Raw genomic sequence first — 24,946 nt, forward strand, 5'->3', positions numbered from 1 at the left:
ATAATTATTAACTGAAACAGCCTGTTTGGCAGCATAGCACAATAGTTAAGAACATTGAGCCTGGAGCCAGACTTCCTTGGTTTGAATCCTGACTCCATCACTTCATAGACAAGTTATCTCTCTGTGCCTCAGTTTCTCCATCTACACTAATAAAAGAGAAACATGCAGCCGAAACCGGTTTGGCTCAGTGGATGGAGCGTCGGCCTGCGGACTGAGAGGTCCCAGGTTCGATTCCGGTCAGGGGCATGTACCTGGGTTGCGGGCACATCCCCAGTGGGAAATGTGCAGGAGGCAGCTGATCGATGTTTCTCTCTCATCGATGTTTCTAACTCTCTATCTCTCTCCCTTCTTCTCTGTAAAAAATCAATAAAATATATATTAAAAAAATTTAAAAAAAAAACATGCAAATTGGTGTCACTCCGCTACACCTACCAGCCAATCAGGGCGAGTATACAAATTAACCCAACAAAGATGGCGGCGGCCACAGAGCTGGAGGCTTGGGTTGCCCCGGTGATGGAGGAAGCCAAGCTTCCCACCTGCCCTGGCCGCCACTCAAGGGAGAGAACAAGGCACGGCCAGGAGCCTGAGAGATCAACACAGAGGGGCACCTGCTCCAAGCCTCCGTGATATGGCTGAGGTCTGAGCCTCTGCTGCCAGACTGTGGCTTAGGCCATCAGTAGGACATCCACTGAGGGCTCCCGGACTGTGAGAGGGGGCAGGCTAGGCTGAGGGACCCCCACCCTCCGGTGCACGAATTTTGTGCACCGAGCCTCTAGTCTATATATAAAGTGGGAAATAGTAATAGAACCTAACCCATAGGGTGTTGTGGAGATTAAATGAGTTAATATAAGGTATTTGCAACAGTGCCTGACACATGGGAAACAAACATGGAAAGTGCTCCATAAATAGCTATAATCATAATCTCAACAGTGTATGCCTGACACTACAGTGATTAGCACTGGAGATTAATAATGTTCCCTGCCCCACAAGTTGCTTAGCATTCAGTCGGCCAAACATTTATCATGCACTTGTTTTGTGCGTACAGGTGAAGAGTACAAGTGAAGGATGTAGTGGCAGTCTGCCCTTGAAGGCTTACAACCAGTTGAAGGTGTACTAGGACATATAAAAGGGAAAATTATGTGTATATATAGGGTGTAATTATTTTGCAAAATAAATGCATTCCATGATTTTTTGGCAATTTTGGAAAGGTTTCTGGACAAAAGGTCTTCCACTTTTGTATTCTTCACAGTGCTAGACATAGAACAGTGTCCCTAACAATGGCTTATTGCATAACAAATTGAATGCTTAGCTGAGGAAGATCGCGGAAATATTAAATGTGATTTGTTTTATTAAGAGGAGTCATTCTTATTTCAGTTCCAAGAAACTATGATCCTACCTTACATCCTTTTGAGGTCCCACGAGAATACGTAAGAGCTTTAAATGCTACCAAACTGGAACGGGTATTTGCAAAGCCATTCCTTGCTTCTCTGGATGGTCACCGAGATGGAGTCAATTGCTTGGCAAAGCACCCAAAGAGCCTGGCTACTGTCCTTTCTGGGGCATGTGATGGAGAGGCAAGTGGCACTCTAAACGTTGATATTTTAAGCTAAAAATGTTACAAATTTCTTCCTTTAATTTTGAGTTACTGTGGGTTTTCATTGGTTTTATTTCATTTTTATATGTTTTGTTTTCTTTTAATTTTCAGGATTGAATTAGTAATTTCAGTAGTTTCTTTATCTAAACCCAAGAAATTAAAAAATGTAGTAGGTTAAGTCTTAATTTCATAGTAAATAATAAAACATGTTTATAATAAAGATATTTCCGTGTGAGTTCTATTAATAACAGGATGTTATTAATGATTCAACACTTAATTACTTTTCACTCTGGTAAAGAAAGCTTTGAAACACTTTAAACTAGAATCAACAGAGTATTTAACAGGTGGAATGTTCAGCCTTTAGTATACTTACCATTAATCATTGCATTATTACAATCCGAGTTTTTGGTTTTAGCTATCTGATAGAATGATTCATAGCTTTTTTCAGTGTTGAATTTATTTTTTCTTGGAAAATTGTCCTCTGCCTGAACATTTTATTGAAATTACAATTTATTGAAATTTCCTGGTATATTTTATCATAGGTCAGAATTTGGAACTTGACCAAACGAAACTGTATCCGTACAATACAGGCACATGAAGGTTTTGTACGAGGAATATGTACACGTTTTTGTGGGAGTTCTTTTTTTACTGTAAGTATAATACAGTTACATTATTAACTCTTTTCAACATGTATAAGACTGATCTAATTGAGTATTTTCTAAGTTCATGTATTCCTTCCAAGGCTCTTTTGGAGTTTCACAATGCAAAATAACTTACTAAAACCTTGAAAAGTACTAGTTTTCTTTATGTAATCCACCCTTCCCAATGCTTTTTGATTTTTTAATAAATTACCTAATATAATAGTGAACTAATATCCTATAGAACACTGAGAAGTAGGATTAATGCAAGGTGAGGCTAGAAAGGTAGTTTATTTTATTCTGGAGGATTTTCAGTGCTAGGGATGAGTAAGTTGTATTGTGTCAGTTGAAAATCATTGAAGAAATAAATCATTGCATATGAGGGGAGGTAAGATATACATAACAAAGTTTACCATTGTAACCATTTTTAAGTGTACATTTCAGTGGACTTAAGTATGTCACATCACTGTGCAATAATCACCACTATCCTTATCCAGAATTTTTTCACCCGAACCAGGTCATATTATACATTTTGTTTTATAACTTGTTTGATCTAATGTTTTGAACATTATCTGCCACACACCCAAGTCTAAGTTACCATAGTTTCTTGTCTTGGTCTAGGCTAAGGTGCCAACATTTCTACCATCAATATTTCTTTACCATCTGTACATTTATGAGCACAGTGATAAAGCAAATGATGACTTAACTAACATTATGAAAATAGTTTTGACCTCATGGATCTCTGAAAAATTCTCAGGGTCCTTTAGAGGTCTGTAGTCCAGTTTGAAAACCACTAACATAAATAGTTTCTGGAGTTTTGTGTCAGGCATAGAAGGACTTGATTCATGCCAAGGTTACAAAAAGGTCTTCTCTCTAGATTTTTATGTGTTTTCATTTTTCACATTTAAAAGTATGTGGAATTTGCCCAGCTCATTGTGGCTCAGTGGTTGAGCATCGATCCGTGAAACAAGAAGTTACTGGATCAATTCCTGGTCAAGGCACACGCCCAGGTTGTGGGCTGGTGGCAGCTGGTCCATGTTTCTCTCTGATCGATGTTTCTATCTCTCTATCTCTCTCCCTTTCCCCTCTCTAAAAATAGATAAAAACAGCCCTGGCCAGTTTGGCTCACTGGATAAGAGCATCGGCCTGGGGACTGGGGGGTCCCGGGTTCGATTCCGGTCAAGGGCATGTACCTTGGTTGCGGGCACATCCCCAGTGGGAGGTGTGCAGGAGGCAGCTGATTGATGTTTCTCTCTCATCGATGTTTCTAACTCTCTAGCCCTCTCCCTTCCTCTCTGTAAAAAATCAATAAAATATATAAAAAAGTTAAAAAAAATAAAAATAGATAAAAACATAATTTAAAATAAAAACATAATAAATAAATAAAATATGTAGAATTTTCTTTGTATATCAGGCATCAGATTAGTTCAAATTTTTAAATGGTCACCCTGATATCTAATATCATTTTATTAGAATCTATTTTTCTCTGTAATTTGAAATGCCATCCTATTGCAATATGCATTCTTGCATTTATATGTGACCTAACTTTGTTCCTCTCATTTTATTTTGCTCTACTCATACAATTTTATTTTTAATTTATGTGCTATTTATGTTTGTTACACATCTTTATTTAGTATAACAAGGTGATATAAATGCATCAGTAATTACAATAGTGGCCAAATATTGTATGTTATTTTTAAAACTGGGGATGTTTATAGTTTGATGTATATGTTGGCAAGTTTAAAAGTTATAAATGTTCATTATCATCACCATAATAAATATTTTTAGGTTGGCGATGACAAAACTGTGAAGCAGTGGAAAATGGATGGACCAGGCTTTGGAGAAGAGGAAGAGCCATTGCATACAATATTAGGAAAGGTACAAAAATAAGTTGACCCATACTTTGTCTAATATAATTCTTCCTTTTTCAAATTATTTCATAATTTTAATTTCCAAAAAAGATGTAAATAAGAAATTAAAGATATTAGGCTGTAATAAGTAACCTATTTTAAGCAATATCTAATGGATTATGGTCTTTTGCAGTTAAAGAATATGAATAGTTCTTCAGTGTTCATTGTGAGAGGGGAGCAGGCCTAAGCCGGCAGGCCGACATTCCTGAGGGGTCCCAGACTGCGAGAAGGTGCAGGCAGGGCTGAGGGACCTTCCATCCCCCAGTGCACGACTGTCGTGCATTGGGCCTCTAGTTGTCAATAATGCCTGAAACAAAATTGGTTTTATAGTTGTAAAATGCTTTTCCTCTAAATTCCAAAAGACTTTTGAAATATTTAGTCTTACTCCTGCTTCTGTGGTATGGGCAATTCTATAATTGTGGGAACATTTGTAGGCCTTGCTTTCATGAATAGAAAATAATTAGAAATCTGCAGATGCCACTAAGTTCTTAAAAGCTTAAAGTATTGGATAAATATTTCCCTCTAATTTGCTTTCAAGCGATTTTTGCCATGAAGTACAAAGGCAGACTTTAATCTGGACCTGAATAGATTTATCACATATTTTAAGTGGATAATATCAAATTTATGAGATTGTATTGCTGTTAATATTAGTACCCACCCTCACTGATTTCATTTTTCTCTCTAAATTTTTTTTTTTTTTTAATAAATTTTATTGATTTTTTACAGAGAGGAAGGGAGAGAGAGATAGAGAATTAGAAACATCGATGGGAGAGAAACATCGATCAGCCGCCTCCTGCACATCTCCTACTGGGGATGTGCCCGCAACCCAGGCACATGCCCTTGACCGGAATCGAACCTGGGACCTTTCAGTCCGCAGGCCGACGCTCTATCCACTGAGCCAAACCAGTTTCGGCTTTCTCTCTAAATTTTAATCTGGTTGTTGGTATCTGTGTTTCTGTCCTAGGAGTTAATACTTTATGTGGAATGAAGTTTTTTAGAAATTACCTTTCTATTTCATTAGCTCCTTCAATACCCAATGATGATTTTAAAATTGCTTCAGTGATATATTTTCAAACTTAACTAAATGCATCCCATGTTAACTTTTTTCTTTATTCCCAGAATGTGTGATAAAGACACATCACTCCTTATGGTACTGTCTTTTCCTTTAAGTAAGGTTTTCAAAGAAGTTTTTTTGTGAACAGGGATTTTTCTAAAAAAAAAAAGAGAGGGTAGATAAATATATTTTAAAAATTATTCTGTAGACACGACCTATCTGTAACAATCTCTTTGCTTTTAAAGACAGTATATACAGGAATTGATCATCACTGGAAAGAAGGAATTTTTGCCACATGTGGACAGCAAGTAGACATTTGGGATGAACAGAAAACCAGTCCTATATGTTCAATGACCTGGGGATTTGACAGTATAAGTAGTGTCAAATTTAATCCAATTGAGGTAATGTTTCTTTTTTGAAATATTTTTTGCTTATTGTTTCCTTATTAATAATTTCAGCTCTGTGTAGGAAACTTTTAAACATGTGATATAATATTTTCTGAGTTTTGATTATGTTTCTGGCATTTGGTCAACTTTCCAGATTATATCTCTCAGTTCTAACACCTTTGATCAGATCTCAACACATTTGCCTGCAGTCTAGTCCCAGATAATAGTATTTAGCACCGTTAGAGGAGGTGTGTGCATGGGGTTCGAATTCAAGCAAGTGCTGTACTGTGACAATTCAGTTTTCTTAGACTTTCAACACTTATCTACCACAGATTACATCATTGTACCTTTAAGAAAATGTGAATTATTTTATTTTTTACCTATTATTTTTTTATGGTTAGACAATCATGTATTTTACAGAGTGGTCCCCCTGATATTTCAAGTACCCCCCCCCCCCCCGCCGGTACATAGCTATTACAAAGTATTTTTTTTCCTCCATTGACCTCTCCCCAGCCACTCCCACACCCCCCAGCACATGCCCTCATCCCCCTAGTGTCTGCATCCATTGGTAATGCTTATATGCATGCATACAAGTCCTTTGGTTGATATCTTATCCCACCCTCCTCCCCTGCCTTCCCTCTGAGGTTTGACAATCAGTTTGATGCTTCTCTGTCTCTGAATCTATTTTTGTTCATTGGTTTATGTTGTTCTCTATATTCCACAAATGAATGAGATCATGTGATATTTATCTTTCTCTGACTGGCTTATTTCACTTAGCATAATGCTCTCTAGGTCCACCTATGCTGTTGTAAATGGTAAGAGTTCCTTCTTTTTTACAGCAGTGTAGTATTCCATTGTGTAGCTGTACCACAGTTTTTTAATCCATTCGTCTGCTGATGGGCACTTAGGCTGTTTCCAAATCTTAGCTATGGTAAATTGTGCTGCTATGAACATAGTGGTTTATATATCCTTTCTGATTGGTGTTTCTGGTTTCTTGGGATATATTCCTGGAAGTGGGATTGCTGGGTCAAGTGGGAGTTCCATTTTTAATTTTTTGAGGAAACTCCATACTGTTCTCCACAGTGGCTGCACCAGTCTGCATTCCCACCAGCAGTGCACGAGGGTCCTTTTTTCTCCACATCCTCGCCAGCACATGTCGTTGGTTGATTTGTTGATGATAATTTTTATTAACTCTCTTAGAGGTTAGAAGGAGGAGAATTGAGCATTGTTTAATTATTTGTAATTAAATAAGCACCAGTGCTTCATAATAATATGTTAGATATTGTGCTGCATGATAATTAGTTATGTTTTTCTTTTCTAAAAGTATGAATTGTGATTCCTGATTCCTTCCAGGCCTAAGGGAAGAGTTGGGGATTGGCTGTCACTTACTGTCAGGTCCAAATTTAGGAAAGGAGACTACCCTGAAGGATAAACTAGCTCTTGGACTCCAGAGCTTTCACGGAGCCTTTTCTGAATATTAACAGTAGGTGCATCGGTAGAGATGCTTTTTCCTATAGAAGGACAAGGAAATTGCTTTCTTTGTAAGCTGATTTTTGAAGTTATTAAGAGAGTATCATATTAGATAGTGTGAGAGAAAGTCCTGATATGCAAGTTTTACTAGTACACTCTCAGAGACCCACAGTTGACAAAAGGAGGGTAGAAAGGCCAAGTCAGAGCAGCAAGGCATAAAAATGGCTTGAGATGCTGCCCTGTGGTGTGAGCTTGCCTGTGGTGCTGCTGAGAAGTCAGTCAGAGACCCTCTTCCTGCCCCAGGGCGTACCTAGTGCCGACATGCCTTTGCACCTGCCTTTGACCTTGTACAATCCAGGGCTTTCTCTACATTTGTATATTTTTAAAATAAGATTAATTCTATCTTCCAGTGTATTTCACAGGTTTGTTGTCAATGTACAATGTGATAATGTATGTGAATATTTTTAAGAGGTGTTATCCAAGTTGAAGATGGTGATGTTACTACTTTTTTTTTTTTTAAAGGAACAGGCAGATACTGATTCTCTGAGGGAGGATCTTTTGCTTCTGTGTTTTGGTGAACATCTGTGTCAGAAGAACTGATGACACTTCTAAAATTATAATTATTAGCCATGACCTACGACCACGACCATGTTTTTCAAATTTGTCTGTATAATAATACTCTGTTCAGCTGTTGTGTGGGGTTTTTTATTTTATTTTATTTTTTTAACCTCATGAACTGACCTAGTGGTAAAAGCAAATGATGTACATGCCTCTTATCCTGTATTAAACTTAATGGAAAGGGCATGTTGCTGGGAACAAATGGAGTGTATTTGTCTCCTCCGGTTATTAATAAATTCTCAGTTAAAATATTGAAGCCTAGAATTCTACTAAAGCCAAAAGTTTATACTAAATAAGCATTACCCCATTTACAGTGTGAAAGTCAGTTTTCAGTCCAGGTAGAACTTCTGCTTTGCTCAGATCAAAGTCTATATTTATCAGTGGAACCTGGTCAGACCTTGAGAAGACATGAGACACCAAGAAAGGTTGAGAGGAGTCACTAACTAGGAGAAAGTCTCAGAGAGGAAGTGATGTAAAAGGAGTGTTTTGGAGGTCATGATGTGTTTTCTTTGAACTTTGTACACACATGCAGTAGGAGCTGGCCTTACAGATATTTAGTAAATAAGTCTTGTTCTTTTTAACACTTGCTCTATGAAGCAATTAGTAGGCAGAAGCCAAGAGTTCTTGGCGTCGGGAACCCTGAGTGAGGAGGAATGGTGCTACAAAGGGTGGGGTTCGGGGCTCCATTGGTAGCTACAGGGCTTATTTTCACCAAATGCCAAGGGTTGTGTAAGTACCTTGCACATTTATAACTGACTTACAAGTGAATATTTGAAACATCGTGAAACAGTTAAACAAAAGATAGGCCTATTTTATACGGAGAGCTAATATACCTGAGGACATGTTTAACTACTAATAAAGTAATAATTTACATAATTAGAAAATAGTGTCATGCAGATATTAACTCTTAAATGACACTGCCTAGTGTTGCAGTTACCGTAACATTGACATATTTCCACATGGCAGTGTATATTGGTACAACTCTCTGAAAGCGATTAGCTATAAATTTTTTAAATGCTTTTTGATTCAGTAATGCCTCTACTGAAATTTTATCCTTAGAAAAGCTAAGTGTGTAAAAGCGTTTATTGAAGTGTCATTTATAATACTGAAAAATAGAAACAGGTCTAAGTGAATCATGGATAAATAAAATATGTTCTGTTATAAAACAGAATACAGAATTATATATATGTTATCACTGGCATCTAAAATATATACATGGATTTTTACAATGAAAATATTTAGGTTGCTGAGATTATGAGTGATTCATCATATCCTCTTAAAGTGGACTTTAATGTTATAACTTTGTATCCTAAACATAAACATTAAGTATAATTAAATGATTTGTTCACTGAATGGACATGGTTTGCTGCCAAGCCTGGCTTTTAACTGGTGATTGTTGTACTTATTTTTAGACATTTCTCTTGGGAAGTTGTGCTTCTGACAGGAATATAGTACTATATGATATGAGGCAAGCTACTCCTCTGAAGAAGGTAAGTTTCAGCTTGTCTTCAGCTTTACACAATTGTTAATGCGTTCCTTGGTAAATTGAGCTACAAAATAAGGAGTAAATGTATCTTCGGTGTTTTAAAAAATTCTTTTTCGTTGAGATGTTATTAGAACCCAAAGTGGCATTCTCTCAGCTCCCTATACTTTTTAGAGACCCTGATTGCCACTAGGGACTGTAACCTAGCTGTCTTTGTGTCTTCCATAATACCAGCACATTTTAGACATCTAGTTAATACTTATTAAGTTGAAAGTTCTTTAATTGAAAGTATTGCATCTCTTTATTTCAGGCCCCACGATTACTGTATGACACAGTATTTTATTCCAGAAAGTTTTATAACTAATTTACATAACCAGCTTTATTTGTTTAGTTACAGGCTGACAGGTACTAGTTTGGCATTTTATTTAAACAAACATTATCCTGTTCAAGGTGACAGATTTCCCAATGGTGCAAAGTAGTCATTCCAGGAGTTAGATACCGAAGCTAATAGAACCTCAGGCTAACTCTAACGGGAGAGAAATATTGTCAGTAAAGAGAAGAGTGCCAGTATAAGAATTGTGAGCATACAGGAAGGGATAGACATCATTGATGTACCATGAGTTCATCGTCATAGTCCACATGTAGGAAAATGCTTTTAATATTTTTGTTTCTTAGTCATTTTTATTACATGTAGTAAATGTAGAAATATAAGAAGTAGAGTATATTCATTGACGTTTGAACTTGAAAAGTGTGGTAACCTTTCCAGAGTACCACTTTGATCATTTCTCTCATTCATGTATTGTAGTGGGAAGATCCTACATGAACTTGTGTTTTAGACTTTAAACAGTAACTTAATCTGTGTTTCTTCTGTAATATGGTGATATCAGTAACAACACAGCACATTGGTGAGAAAAAACATGATACTTTAAGCGGTTAGCAGAGGCTAACTTGAAGTACTAGTTAAATAAGTAGTAGTTTGCCCTAACCGGTTTTGCTCAGTGGATAGAGCATCGGCCTGCGGACTGAGGGGTCCCGGGTTCGATTCCGGCCAAGGGCATGTGCCTTGGTTGCGGGCACATCCCCAGTGGGGAGTGTGCAAGAGGCAGCTTATCGATGTTTCTCTCTCATTGATGTTTCTAACTCTCTATCCCTCTCCCTTCCTCTCTGTAAAAAAATCAATAAAATATATTTAAAAAATAAATAAATAAATAAGTAGTAGTTTCTGCCCCCTCTGTCCTTGTATTCTCAATGTTTGGATGGTGTTCTGTTACTTTTAGGTTTCAGACAAAGAGCTGTTGCCTGGCTTTCAAAACTGTCCAAAATCTGGTCTCAGTATATATTCTATTTATGTATTTGTTTCAGTTAGTAAGGACATATAAATAGGATTTGTCACATGCAGGTCACCTTGATGGATGCAGAGAAGCTATTTTCTATTGTTTCTTTGTTCTATCTGCTAGACTCCCAGTATTTCTCTCATCTTTTCTCTCCTAAATGTATAGTTCTCAGTCAGATGGTATTTCCCCACCAGGTATATTTTTGGAAATGTGGGAGGGGCATTTTAGAGACTGCTAGTGGCATTTAGTGGGCAGATGCCTGAGAGGCTAAACATCCTACAGTGGGCAGTCACACACAGCAAAAGATTTTCCTACTCAAAATGTTCCTGTGGACAAGCTCTATAATATACGGTTCTTCACAGGTTAGCTTCAATCATGTCTCATTTTCCTGATTAAAATATAAGTTATTTGAGGTGAAGAGACTATTTATTAAACATTTGTATATTTTTCAATATTTACATCTCTGCCTGTGTGTTCAGGAAGCAATTATTGGTTGATTTCTTTTCCTATTGCACCAACTTGAGTACCTACATAATAGGTATTTACTAATTAATGTAAATATTTGCTTAAATTAATGACAAAAAGGGAAGGAGATGAAATTGGGACATGTATTCATTTTGGAGGGAATTGATTTCATAGTAATAGGTTAGGGTATGCTTCCTTTTTCAGGTCATCTTAGATATGAGAACAAATACAATTTGTTGGAACCCTATGGAAGCCTTCATTTTTACTGCAGCAAATGAAGATTACAAGTAAGTTTTCCTTTTTTAAAAACTTACTTATTTCTATCAGAAACGGCTCATTTGTATGTCTTACTAATAAAATATGTTTCCTACTTAGTATTCCCCCCTCTCTCTCTCTCTCTATCCTATCTAATAAAAGACAAAAAGGGTAATTGACCATACCTTTGCTACACTTCCCATTGGCTAATCAGGGCGATATGCAAATTAACTGCCAACTAAGATGGTGGCCGGCAGCCACGCAGCTGAAGCGAGCAGGAGGCTTGCTTGCTCCAGTGATGGAGGAAGCCAAGGTTCCCCACCTGCCGCAGCCTGGCTCTGAGCTCCGTAAGCAACAAAGTTTCAATTATAGAAGCTAAACAAACCCCAGATACGTGCTTTCAGCAGGCCATAGCCTCAGAGCTGGGAGCGTGCAGGAGCTGGCTCTGAGCTCCAGTGATGGCAACAAAGTTTCAATTATAGAAGGTAAACAAACCCCAGAATAAAAAATAAAGAAAAAAAGGAGAGGCTGGGAGCTTCAGTTGCCAGCCAGCCTAAAAACGGCCCTCAGTGGGGACCCCCACCCCAGAGGGGGTGTGGCCAGCCTGAAAACAGCCATCAGCCCCTCATCCAGGCTGGCCAGGCACCCTATTGGGGACCCCCACCCTGAAGGGGATGTGACCAGCTGCAAACAGCCATCAGCCCGTCACCCAGGCTGGCCAGGCATCCAAGCGGGACCCCCACCCTGATCTGGGACACCCTTCAGGGCAAACCAGCCGGCCCCCACCCGTGCACCAAGCCTCTATCCTATATAGTAAAAGGGTAATATGCAAACTGACCCTAACAGCAGAAAGACTGGGAATGACTGGTCACTATGACACACACTGACCACCAGGGGGCAGACGCTCAATGCAGGAGTTGCCCTCTGGTGGTCAATGCGCTCCCACATTGGGGAGCTTTGCTCAGCCAGAAGCCAGGCTGATGGCTGCCAGTACAGCGGTGGTGGTGGGAGCTTCTCCCACCTCCTCAGCAGCGCTAAGGATGTCCGACTGCATCTTAGGTCTGCTCCCCGCTGGCAAGTGGACATCCCCCAAGGGCTGCCGAGCTGCCAGAGGGATGTCTGATTGTCAGCTTAGGCCCAATCCCCTGGGGAGCAGGCCTAAGCCAGCAGTTGGTCATCCCCCGAGGGGTCCCAGACTGTGAGAGGGCACAGGCCAGGCTGAGGAACCCCCCCAGTGCACAAATTTTTGTGCACCGGGCCTCTAGTATATATATATTATCTGCCTACAAAACCGAAAATGTCTATCTGTCCCGTTACAGAAAAAGTTGGCTGATCTCTGAGTGACTGAACCATACATGTTTTAATAGAAACTAAAATTCTCTGCCTATATATATACCAAATTGGAAAAGAGCTTTGTAGAAAGTAATTGCAGTTTTCAAAATGATGCAGAAAAGGATAATAAACTAAGACCTGTGGACCAAATTTTATCTGCTGCCTATTTTTATAAAGTTTTGTAGGAATACTAGAGAACCGGTGCACAAATTTGTGCATGGGTGGGGTCCCTCAGCCTGGCCAGTAATCGGGGCCAATGGGGCTGATCAGGGCCAGCCGGCTTGGGGAGGGTGGGGCAGGAGGGGGGAAGAGACTGCAGGAGGTTAGCCGGCAATCCGGGCCGAGCCGGCTCGGGGGCAGGGACCGTGGGAGGTTGGCCAGTCACGGGGGGAGGGGGGAAGGAGAGGTTGGCTGTGGGAGCGCACTGACCACCAGAGGGAAGCTCCTGCGTTGAGTGTCTGCCCCCTGGTGGTCAGTGCATCATCATAGCGACCAGTTGTCCAGTTGTCATGGTCACTTTGGCTTTTATATATATATAGATAGCCACATCCTTTATGTACTGAATATGGCTGCTTTTTTGCTGTCATGCCTAAGTCAAGTAGTTGCAACAGAGACTGTAGCCCACAAAACCGAAAATGTCTATCTGTCCCTTTACAGAAAAAGTTGGCTGATCTCTGAGTGACTGAACCGTACATGTTTTAATAGAAACTAAAATTATCTGCCTACAAAATTTGTAGCTCTTCAGATAGCTGGTACTCATATAGTCATCTTATCAGCTGTCACTGTTACTTCAGTAAGACAAAAGGAAAAATACAATTTTAGTCTTTACCTTAGTATTTGCAGATATGTTACTCTGTGACTCCATGTAAAGGTTCATCTAGATGGAATTTTATAATTCCTTGTATATTGCTTTAAAACTTGAAGCATTTCACATTGGCTCTTTTATTGTATCTTTGTAGTATCTCTGTAGAGTGGGTAGGACATATATGTAGTGCAATGCCTATGGTAGATTCTTCCTGCGTGCGTGTGTGAACGTGGAAGCTCATCATTGAGCTGACCTTTAGATCTTCTGCATTTAAATTCTTTGTTTTTTCTACTATTCGTGAAAGCTCAGAAGTAGGAATTATTACATGATGTTTCACTGATACTAACTAAAAACATGTATTTTGACTTTCTGTACTAAAATAAGCTCACTTGGACTCTCATTAACTAGTGATACCAAAGCAAATTAAATGAAGCCCTTTGGGCCTTTATTGACATTTTGAAATTAAGTGGCCTGGTTTTAGTTAAAGGCGATGAAAGCATGTCTTGTGTACCCAACTTTATTAAGGTTTCTAAAGTGTGTTTTAATTGGCTATTTTGTCAAGATGAGTACAGAATACAAAACTGTGGTATTCTTGGGGAATTGAATCAGTGTTACATGATGTCAATATGTCTTAGTATTGGTGATGTTTATCTTGATCACTTAAAGTGGTATCTGCCAGATTTCTCCATTATAAAGTTACTCTTTTTTCATTTTGTAATTAATACATATCTTTGGGGAGATAACTTTGGGGACATAATTATGTAGATATCCTATTTCTCCTCAAACTTTTGCTCACTAATCTTAGCATCTTAGGAACTTGGTCACAGTGATACTGTGTGACTATTGTCCATTGTACATATTGGCTTATTTGAAGTACTCATTATTCTTTTAGCTAGTCATTAAGAATTTTTAAACTTTGACAATCATGGAGTTATTATTTTTACCAGTTTTGCACAAAATATAGTTTTCTAATTTTAGTATACTCCTTAAAAAGCTGTGCTCACTCATATATATCACTGATTGGAGAATAAATTGGTGCAACTTTGTTAGAAATGATATGTCATCTCAAAAGCCATTATTAAGTAGGACTTAATAATCCTACTTGCAGGAATCAGTCCAGATTTAATTGAAATAATCTCATTCAATCAAAGATTAAGTATCAAAATTCAAATATTAGAATTTCATTTAAGAATTATTAATAAATGATTTTAAACAAATTGTAAATTAATTTATTTAAATAGGCAACTATTAAAATATTTTCAAACATTGCTTAACGGATAAATGCTCATAATATGCTACTTGAAATATCAGAATATTATCTCAATTGTATTTAAAGTATACATTTAATTTGCATAGTGAAAAGATTAGAAATATACTGTGCTGACTTTCTCATGGTGGTAGAATTAAAGGTGAGTTTTGTACTCTGTACTTCTTTGAAATTTCTACATTTTCTACAAGATTTATGTTTATAAGGATAAAAGTGTGTGAGTGTAATCTTAAGGAATAATAAAAACTACTGATATTTTTTCCTATCCCTTACCTGCTGTGTGAAGAATTGAGCTGTTTATTTAGGTGTGCATTATTTAGCTAGAAGTCTTACTTTCACTAGTGTCTCTTACTCTTAGTACTGCATATGCTACTTTATAGAAGTTTGTATCAAATAATTTAAATCCTTTTACAGCTTATATACTTTCGATATGCGCGCACTGGACACTCCTGTGATGGTGCACATGGATCACGTGTCTGCGGTGCTGGACGTGGATTATTCTCCCACCGGGAAAGAGTTTGTGTCCGCTAGTTTTGATAAATCTATTCGAATCTTTCCTGTGGACAAAAGTAGAAGCAGGTATGTTGCCACCAATAAGCCACCTATTTTTATTTTATTTTTCCTTGTCTTGACCATTGTTTATCTTTGTTTAAAGGTTGGTTGTGTTATATGATGGGGCTCACACCCTGGTATTGTGCCTTGGAGCAACAACTTTCACTGCATCGTCTATGGGCGAGACATCAGCCTGCTGGCAGTTTCTTTCATTAAACAGGATATTTATATAACTTGTTGATATAAAATTTTAGAATTATTTTTAAATGTTTTATAGTAAACTTTTACAAATAAAAACTATTTTTTAGAGCAATTTTAGGTTTGTAACAAAATTGAGAGGGTGGTACAGAGAATTTCTACATACCCCTTACCTCATATATGCACGGCCTCCCCCATTGTCAGCATGATTCACCAGAATGGTACATTTATTACCACGGTGAACCTACCTTGACACATCATAGTCACCTCAAATCTATAGTGTTTACCTTCAGGTTTACTCTTGGTGTTGTACATTGTAAGGGTTTGAACAGATGTGTAAAATGATATGTCTCCATCATTATACCAAAATATTAAACTTTAAAAAGTTTTTGATTTGATAGTAAAGAACTTAGATAAGTTTTAGGTAAGAACTTAGATATTTGATAGATAAGAACTTAGATGCCATTTTAAGGTTTTTGTGGATGTTTTAAATATGTTTTTATTGAATTCAAAGAGAGGGAGAGACAGAAACATCAATGATAGAGAATCATGGATCAGCTGCCTCCTGCATGCCCCACACTGGGGATCGAGCCTGCCACTTGGGCATGTGCCCTGGGAATTGAACCATGGCCTCCTGGTTCATAGGTCGATGATCAACCACTGAACTATGCTGGTTGGGTGAACAGGTTGGTTTTAATGTTTACCAAAGTGTGATTGAATTTCCTAATATTTACATTCATTAGGTGGCTGGGAGGGTGGGGGGGAACAGCCTGTTAAATATGTAGAGATTATTCCTGGCCGATGTGGCTCAGTTGGTTGAGCCTTGACCTATGCACCCAAAGGTTGCTGGTTTGATTCAAGTCAGGGCACATTGTTATGTTGCGGGCTCAATCTCCAGTAAGGTGTGTGCAGTAGGCAGCCGATCGATGTTTCCCTCCCCCCCCCCCCCCACCCTTCCTTCCTCTCTCTAAAATCAATAAAAACTTTTTTTAAAAAAATATAGAGGCTATAAGAATTGAGTCTTGTAAAAGCAGAGCATTGAGAGGATTAAAAAAAGCAATCTAATCTATTTTCATTTTAATAGGATGTTCTTTCTAACCATTTCCCCATTTTTAGAAGTAATTTTATTATGGTTTATGTACATGTTCATTCAAGAGCTCAAAGCCTATCTGTTAAGAACAGTGTAAAAGACTAGTTTTGTGAGTGTACTTCAGGGATGCCTTTATAGATGGGAACTCTATTTGATTTGGTCATCATGTGTATGTTTTCTCTCACTGGGCAGTTTGCTGAGCTTCTTTCTTTCCGCTCAAGTAGTCTGCATTTTGAATAATTTTTAATCCATATGTGGAAAGTTTATTTCTCCAGAAGTCTCATCTTTTTATTTTTTCTGACCTTGTCTTTTGCTTTTTAATGCTCTTCTTCACACTTCCCAATATAGTATCTTCTGTGAATTCACTTAGCGTATTTCACAGCCTTTCCAAATAGGTATGATATTTGACAGCTTCGTTCATTGAATTATTCTTACCTCAACTCATCAGACACTTCTATAGCCCTCCCTTTTCACACATGTCAAATCAACTCTCAGTTCAGCTAATTAAGCTTTTTAAACAGTTTGACCAAAACATAAATCGTGTATTAGAATCAACATAGCAGAATGTGCTCTTTGAATCCATTGCATTTATTTTGTTTTCCTGAGAAATAAAAAAAGAAAAGTATGATGATTGACCAGAATTGATTTGGAGGGTGGTGGAGGCTTTTTAAACAACAATCCATTTCTTATTGTTAAAACATTTTTCAGCTTCAACATATTTTATTTGTGTTATATGACTTCCATTATTTTATGAACTTTTCTGAGCATCTAGTTTTACTTAGTTTGTTTATATTTTTCTTATTGCACTGTACCTTCTTGAAGACAGGAAAAATTTTCAGTTCCCCAGCACTTAGCATAGAATCTTGTTTGGTTCAAATGGAGTTGAATTTCTCTTATACTAGTATTCTCTTAGGACTCAAAAATGGTATTCTGATACTTGCTAGGCAGTGGTTCCAGAAAATCTGTACCAAAATCCTAGGGGTTTTAACTTAATTCCTCTTCTACAGGGAAGTATATCACACTAAGAGAATGCAACATGTTATCTGTGTAAAATGGACTTCTGACAGCAAGTACATTATGTGTGGATCTGATGAAATGAACATTCGTCTATGGAAAGCTAATGCTTCTGAAAAATTGGGTGTGGTAAGAGACTCCACTCTCTTTCATTGTCAAGTAAAGCTAGTTTCTAATTTTATTGGATATCATATTGTAAAGAGAATTTATTTGAAATGCTTTAGGTATTTTGATCACATTGGCATAATCATAATAAAAAGAAATGCTGTCACCAAAACGGACAAGGCTGTATAGAGATTTACCTTTTTTCATGTTAAAGGCATCTTCAGAGGGCTTTGTCAAATCAAGTGTTTGATAATGTTTGAGCCTTCTTGATTCTTTATGTCTCCCTTGAGGTAGGGAGAGAAGATTTAGGGACTGGAAGCGCACAACTTGGAACACCTATTTCTTCTGATGGTTACCTGGCAGGTTAAAGGCTGCAGGTCCCTTTGAGGTCTTTTAACATTAAAGACACAGTGAAACACATAACTTTAAAAAAGCTTCAGACTTTAAAAAAGATTCAATGAAAATATAACAAATATCATTGGCTAGCTACCTCTGGGTTATGGGGTTATAGCTATTTTTGTTTGGTTTTGATGTTTCTCTAAATGTTTCATGTTTCATCTAAGAAACATACAGAGTATTTATATCAGAAACACATTAAGTTTAAGAAGGAAAGGTTAAGGGTGAGTTATTTTCTGCCTAGCCCTGGTAGGAAAATCACAAGATGATAAGCAGTAATTAAGGCCAATTCTATTTTAGGTTTAATGATTGCTAAGTATTATACTCTAGGTTTCAATTCATTATTAAATGTTCCTCTAAATCTTACCATCCTTAATATTGTTAAACAAAGACTAGTTATCACAGAATGGAACACTTATTCCTTTCTGTTCAGTAGTTGTTTCTACAGGAAAAAAACACCCGCGTGATTAATGTAAGTGGTTCGTTGTATGTCTAGCTCAGTGGTCCACATAATCCTGATCCCTAAACTGCTGTTTTCACTTGATGGCATTTGTCTACATTGTAGGCATGCAGTCTAAAAGGAAATTCAGTGCTTGCGAATTACTATTAACGTAACCTTGCAATTGGCAGTTTTGGTTGCATATCATAAAAGTGTAGTTTTGGGGGAAATTTTTGGATCCCCCCCCAGCTTTGTTATACTGAAGCAAAACAAAGAACACACCATTTATTAAAATATCAAAATGCATTTTTTTCAGCTTACATCACGAGAAAAGACAGCCAAAGATTATAACCAGAAGTTGAAGGAGAAATTTCAATATCATCCTCATATAAAACGTATCGCTCGTCACCGCCATCTACCGAAACCCATCTACAGCCAGATTCAAGAACAGCGCGTCATGAAAGAAGCTCGCCGACGGAAGTATGTTCTGGGGCATTTGACTTTTTCTAATTCACCCCCCACCCCCAATATCGTGAAAAACAAACAAAAACCTGCCTTTCAAGGGAACAGTTCATGTGCATTAGAAATATTTTTGATATATATTTTTTCCTAATAAAAAGGGGGAGCAACAGTCATATAAGATTGTGAGAATTTCTAATACCTATTTTTGAGAATATGTTTAAAGGGCAGATAATGAAAATGACTTTTATCAAAATAAGAAAATTCTTCTGCTCATACTAGAGGACTGTTATAAAGAGACAATGTCTTTAAAAATTATTTCTAATGTAGCTAGAATTAAGAGATATTGTGTATTTTCAAAGATAAAGAATGCCAAGAACTCATAGTGCACATTTCATAAATAAAAATTTTTTCTAATATGCTTCATCATAACATCTGGAATCTAACTTTTTGACTCTAACACAGAACTCATCACTATTTCCCGTAGAATAGTCTTCTCTTTGCAGTTCTTGAATTCATGCAAAGTATTATAGAAATTCTACAATGGAGCTCTTTTTTTAAAAAATTGTACTAAACAAAAGATTATTTTTCTGTCTTTGGGTAGATACTGGGCTTGAGTTTAAATATTTTAACAATTCTGCACATTTTTTAACTTATAAAGGACACTGATTAGTAATAAGAGAAATAGCAAGTAATTAGAATAACAAAAGTTTATTTTTTAGCTATTTTTTACTAATCCATGTGAAAACCTTTTTTTTTCAATAAGTGGTTTTCCAGTGAAAGAAAATGTTTTGTGATTTTTCTGAGAAAGTTCTATTTGTTTAAGTTTCTCATAAACTTGCTTATATTTTATATATTTTGTCTTATTTTCAGGGAAGTGAATCGTCTCAAGCATAGCAAGCCTGGATCTGTGCCAATTGTGTCAGAGAAGAAGAAGCACGTAGTGGCAGTTGTGAAATAATATTTGGTATTCCTGCCAATACTGGCTTATAATTATTTGTTACATTTTGATCTGTAAACTCTACAAATAAAAATACAGTTAATCCTTGAACAATGTGGGTTAGAACTGGCCGGATCCACTTACATGCAGATTTTTTTCAATTAATATACAGTTGTTTCTTCATATTCCCGGGTTGTACATCCATGCATTCAACCAACCTTAGATCAAAACAGTATTTTCTACTTGAGGTTGGGAATCCGTGAATGTGGAGAGCCGACCAAAGTTATATGTGGGCTGCTCATGGGTTCACCACCCCAACCCCCACGTTGTTCAAGGGGTCAGCTGTACTAGCTCTAGTGTCACAGATGGGTTAGTGATATTTGTAGAGCTTTACCGTTGCTCATTTTAGCTAACCTAAACAATTATCATCAACGGTGGCCTGGTTGATAAAACTATGCAGCATTTGATCCTTGATCTGCTTTCTTATTTCCCTGAAGAATACAGAGTATTTGCAAACTAACTTATTTTTTCTGTTAGAAATTGCAAATATAATTTTACTTTTTTTGATCTATTATTGTAGACACTGTGCATTTAAATTTACATTTAAGACCAAACATCTCCCGTATTATCTTTAATATTACTTTGAATAATGATTGCAACGTTTCTTGTTAGGATTTTGCATAACATGTAGAAGAATTAGTACATTTTTCAATTTAATTTATTTTCTGTACTTTATATTTGGCTTTTTGAAGCTTTCAAGATCAGCCTGCATTTATGTAACTTTCTTAAATGATAATAATTATAATTATGGTCAAGTCACAATAATAAAACATCCTTTTTCTCAGAATTGTAACTTTGATCTATTCCTGCTAAATTATTTCTCTTCAGTCTCACTAAGACATCAATAGTTCTGTGTGACATGTTGGGTTTTTGTGTTTTTAAATCATCAGCTTAGTAAACTCTTATTATAGGTATCTATACTAATAAAAGAGTAATACGCTAATTAGCCAGGAGACCTTCCAGACAAAGCCATGGTGGTGGGGCTGAGGCAGAGGTGGTTAGGGGCAATCAGGCTGGCAGGGGAGAGCAGTTAGGGGGACCGGGCTGGCAGGGGAGGGCAGTTGGGGGCAATCAGGCTGACGGGAGGGCAGTTGGGGGTGATCAGGCTGGCGGGTGGGGGGGGAGTTGGGGGCGATCAGGCAGGCAGGTAGAGTGGTTAGGGGCAATCAGGCAGGCAGGTGAGTGGTTAGGAGCCAGTGGTCCCGAATTGTGAGAGAGATGTCCGACTGCAGGATTGGGCCTAAACTGGAAGTCAGACATCCCCTGAGGGATCCCGGATTGGAAAGAGTGCAGGCTGGGCTGAGGGACACCCCTTCCCACCCCACCCCCCACTCCCACCCCCCCGTGTATGAATTTCATGCACCAAGCCTCTAGTATATATGTGTATATATAAACCTAAATTTTAGGGAGTTTTAAGTGGAGAAGACATTTAACAATCCAGAGGAAAAATGTTATTTAAGGATACATATATTTCTAGTATAAATATGAAGGAATGCACAGGGATGTAAAGATCAAAATGTGGAGGGTGGGAGGAGGATGCAGTTAAGGTGGTATACACAAGAGACTTAAGCTCATGGCAAGGTTTATGTCTTAAGCTCTGTGTTCATTCTATTATTTTTTATGCTTCCTTGGATATCTTAAATATTTCATCATCTTTCATAAGGCTAAGAGATCTTTTAATCCTTGTGCTCTATTGCAGGCTTCAATCAAGGTGAACCAAGTTCTCTTGTGAACCTATACTGCTATTAGTTTGGGTGTGGTTTCAAAGAAAATATGCAAATGCTGATCCATAAACATGAGCATGAATGCAAATACTGATCCATAACATGAGCGTGTGTTTGAGTCCTTTAAAAATATGCCTAAACGAGATAAGACATCTAAGAGATTTTTTTTTAAAGGGAATTGAAGGATGAAGAGGAGAGAGCAGGAGTTGACATGGAGAGCTGCCGTCTGTACCCTAGGCTTGACTCCTGTGACAGGAGAGCAGGAAGGAAGGGGGACTGGGTTGGAAGAGCCTCAGACTGCCGTGCAGTTCTAAAAAAGTGTGTTCTAGGCTGATGGGATGTCCTCAGGCCAAAGTAGCTTGTCAACAGATTCCAATGTGCAAGAATGGGCCGGCACCAGTACCCTCACTGTGCTCAGTCAGTGGCAGGACTCAGCCCCGGGGAAGCACGGCCTTGCAGTGAATGCAGTGGTGAATCCAAAGGGGTGCAGCCTGCACTCAGTTCGCTTTACTTCTGCAGCCAGTTCTCTTGTAGGAATTCTGAGCAGACAGTTTCTATGGTTGCACCATCCAGATCCATTTCTTACAAGTTTGGGGAGCAATTCTTCTATGATTTCCATGTACCTCTCAGAAGAAAGAGTTTGGTCTGATGATTGGTATCCCTTGTCACTGAAGAGCCAAAACTAGTACTCATTAACTCTGTCTTCCATCATTCTGTCTCCTTAGCAGGTCTTGCTGGCTTAGCTAATGGTATGACCCAAACCTTTGTTCCTGAGGTATCTGAACCCTTGGAAATCATACCCTTCTCAGCCTGGGTTACTACTTATATCTATTCACAGTTGTAGTGGAGCAAAGGAATACCAATAGGCACCAAATGGGCCACCTGTGTTCTGTACATATTTCTCCAGTCCCCCCACTCCTGATCAAAGTCAGTTATACCAGTGAGGAGGGTGACTGCTCTACTAGCCTGCTGGTCCTGGACATAAGTACAAAGTGCCTTGCCCTAGCTGGTTTGGCTCAGTGGATAGAGCGTTGGCCTATGGACTGAAGGGTCCCAAGTTAGATTTTGGTCAAAGGCACATGCCAGGGTTGTGGGCTTGACCGGGTTGGAGATGTGCAGGAGGCAACCAATCAATGATTCTCATCATTGATGTTTCTATCTCTCCCACTCCCTTCTCTAAAATCAATAAAATATATTTAAAAAGAAAAATTACCAAGTGCCTTGATGACAGTCATAGTGGGTGGTTCAGTAGAACTTTTGCTGTGTTCTCTAGCAAGAATGTGCCTGCTTTGGTGACGAATACTTTCAATGCCGCAGAGCCCAGAGTTTTAGGACTGGAAAGCAGAGTACTTCAGTCGATCACTGGCAGTGATGACAATTGGAGTCATTCCTCTTTCTGGGTTCTTGGACTCATATAAAGGTTTGTGATTCTAGGTATACACGGCATCCCCATAGCATGTTGCATTTGAGCTGGTCTTTGGTAGGCCTTTTTGTGATCTGTGAGACTATATACTTTTGGATTGCATGTATATAATCTGACCAGTGGCTCCTCTGGTTGGGCCCTCTCCTCATTTGCTATGAAGTAGGTTCCCTGGGTGAACACTGCTGAGTGCAATTGATGCCTGTGAATTAGTCATTCCATTAATAGCCATATAGTGGTGCTTCTGAGGCTTTGTGGCTCTGGGATGTGGGGATACCAGAATAGGTGTCCCTGTGAAGGAGGAATTGCTGGCCTTTCTAGGATCAAAGGGATCCAATGTAGTCAAGTTGACACCAAGTGGCCTGTTCTTCTAAGGAATAGTGCCATACTGTGGGCACAGCATTAGTCTCTGTTGCTGACAGGTTGGACATTCAAGATACAATAAGTACGTCAGCTTTAGTAAGTGGGAGTTCATCTGTTGGGCTCATTCATGGCCTCTTACTCTGCCAGAAGCCATTTCATCTATGTGCCCATTGTGTCTTCCAGGCTAGCTAATGCCAACTGATGGAATCATGGTGTCCACTTGGTTATTCAGTGCCTCTTCTATGGTAGACACTTTCTGGTGGACATGAGCATGTTATTTAAAAATAATTTACCCACTCCCTCATGTCCACCCATGTACCTTTACCCCAGCCAGACCTTGCCTCTGATGTAGCCATTTTTCTTTCACACCCTGACCAGAGGGCCAGCCATTGACCACTGCTTAGGAATCTCACCTAATGATGCTTACAGATCTGCCCATTGGGAAGATTTTTCCCTCACCACTGCCTTTCAAGACTGCCCCTTTACATGCCTATAATGCAACCGCAGTCCATTGGCATCTCATACCCACAATTTGAACCACGCCAACCTACCCATTGGTAAACTAAGCTTGGGCATTGTCTTCCTTCAGCTGGTTGTACCTTCCCTCTCCTACTGCTGTAGGTGCAAGTGGGAGGAATGGCACTGATGCAATATGGTAGGTGCATGGAGTTCTGTGCAACCTTATTTGTGCCCTTGGTCTTGATTGGGCTCAATGTCAGATGTTCCATTTTTGTCTTCTAATGGACTGCTGCTGAGCTCATACAACTTTGTCTTGGTGGCTCTGACTAAGCTTAGTTTATAATGAGCAGTTCTGGACACATGGTTACCTGGTACTCATGGTCAAGCATGCTGTGTCTACCAGAGCTCAGTAACATGCTATTTCTAAAAAATGAGAATTCTCTGCCACAGATGGTGGGGCTTTGCTCTGGAATCCTAATCTTATGATGTGATTGTCCCACTGGGGCTTGCCATAAATTCCACACGGCATCTTTTCCCACCACGGATGCTTCCTGCACCATCAGGTCTGCTGATCTTGTGGCCCGAGCTGTAGGGCTGCTTGCATCACAGCCTGAACCTGCTGCAAAGCTATTTCCTGCTTTGGGCCTCAGGCAACACTGGTAGCCTTCCATATTATCCAACACAAGGCAGAGCAATAAGTATTCCTAGGTGTGAAATATTGCCTGCAGAACTCTAAGGGGCCTACCAGGCTTCCTTCCAGTGCAGCAGCTATATTTTGGGACAGATAGCGTGCATGCCCCTGATCGCTGCACCCCTGAAAAAATACAGTGCCGAACCTTCATAGGATTGACCTGTGTATTACCAGTGCTTCCAGTACACCAACCATCTCTTGCTTGTTTTGTCCAATCAGCAGGATGTCATCCATGTAATAGATAGATGTCATGTTCTGGGGGATGTCCAATCAGTACAGTTCTCTTTGGACTATGGGAGAGTACAGGAGAGTTAGCAGCCCTAGGGCAAAATTAAATATATATTGTTCATTTCATTCAAATGTGAACTGTGTCTGATCCCCTTTTCTAACCAGAATGGAAAAGGCATTTGCCAAATCAGTAGCTG

At 38.7% G+C, this 24,946-nt stretch overlaps 1 protein-coding gene across 3 annotated transcripts in view; it reads left to right on the top strand.

Moving 5' to 3' along the window:
* DCAF13 (DDB1 and CUL4 associated factor 13) overlaps positions 1-24,946 on the top strand; it is a 28,727-nt gene that overhangs the window by 3,394 nt on the left and 387 nt on the right. Inside the window, exons 2-12 of one of the 3 annotated variants that reach the window (XM_081111215.1) lie at positions 1,375-1,574; positions 2,137-2,244; positions 4,021-4,110; positions 5,442-5,597; positions 9,083-9,160; positions 11,157-11,239; positions 15,026-15,190; positions 17,459-17,594; positions 18,722-18,885; positions 19,738-19,831; positions 21,564-21,685. In XM_081111215.1, coding sequence (XP_080967341.1) covers positions 1,375-1,574; positions 2,137-2,244; positions 4,021-4,110; positions 5,442-5,597; positions 9,083-9,160; positions 11,157-11,239; positions 15,026-15,190; positions 17,459-17,594; positions 18,722-18,885; positions 19,738-19,825 — 1,268 coding nt within the window. In that variant the 3' untranslated portion in view covers positions 19,826-19,831; positions 21,564-21,685. Of the gene's footprint in view, positions 1-1,374; positions 1,575-2,136; positions 2,245-4,020; positions 4,111-5,441; positions 5,598-9,082; positions 9,161-11,156; positions 11,240-15,025; positions 15,191-17,458; positions 17,595-18,721; positions 18,886-19,737; positions 20,656-21,563; positions 21,686-24,946 lie in introns of those variants that run through there. The other 2 variants (XM_081111214.1, XM_081111216.1) reach the window with 2 other exon arrangements.

This window comes from Myotis nattereri, assembly GCF_964212035.1.
Source record: "Myotis nattereri genome assembly, chromosome: 17".
Taxonomy (NCBI): Eukaryota; Metazoa; Chordata; class Mammalia; order Chiroptera; family Vespertilionidae; genus Myotis; species Myotis nattereri.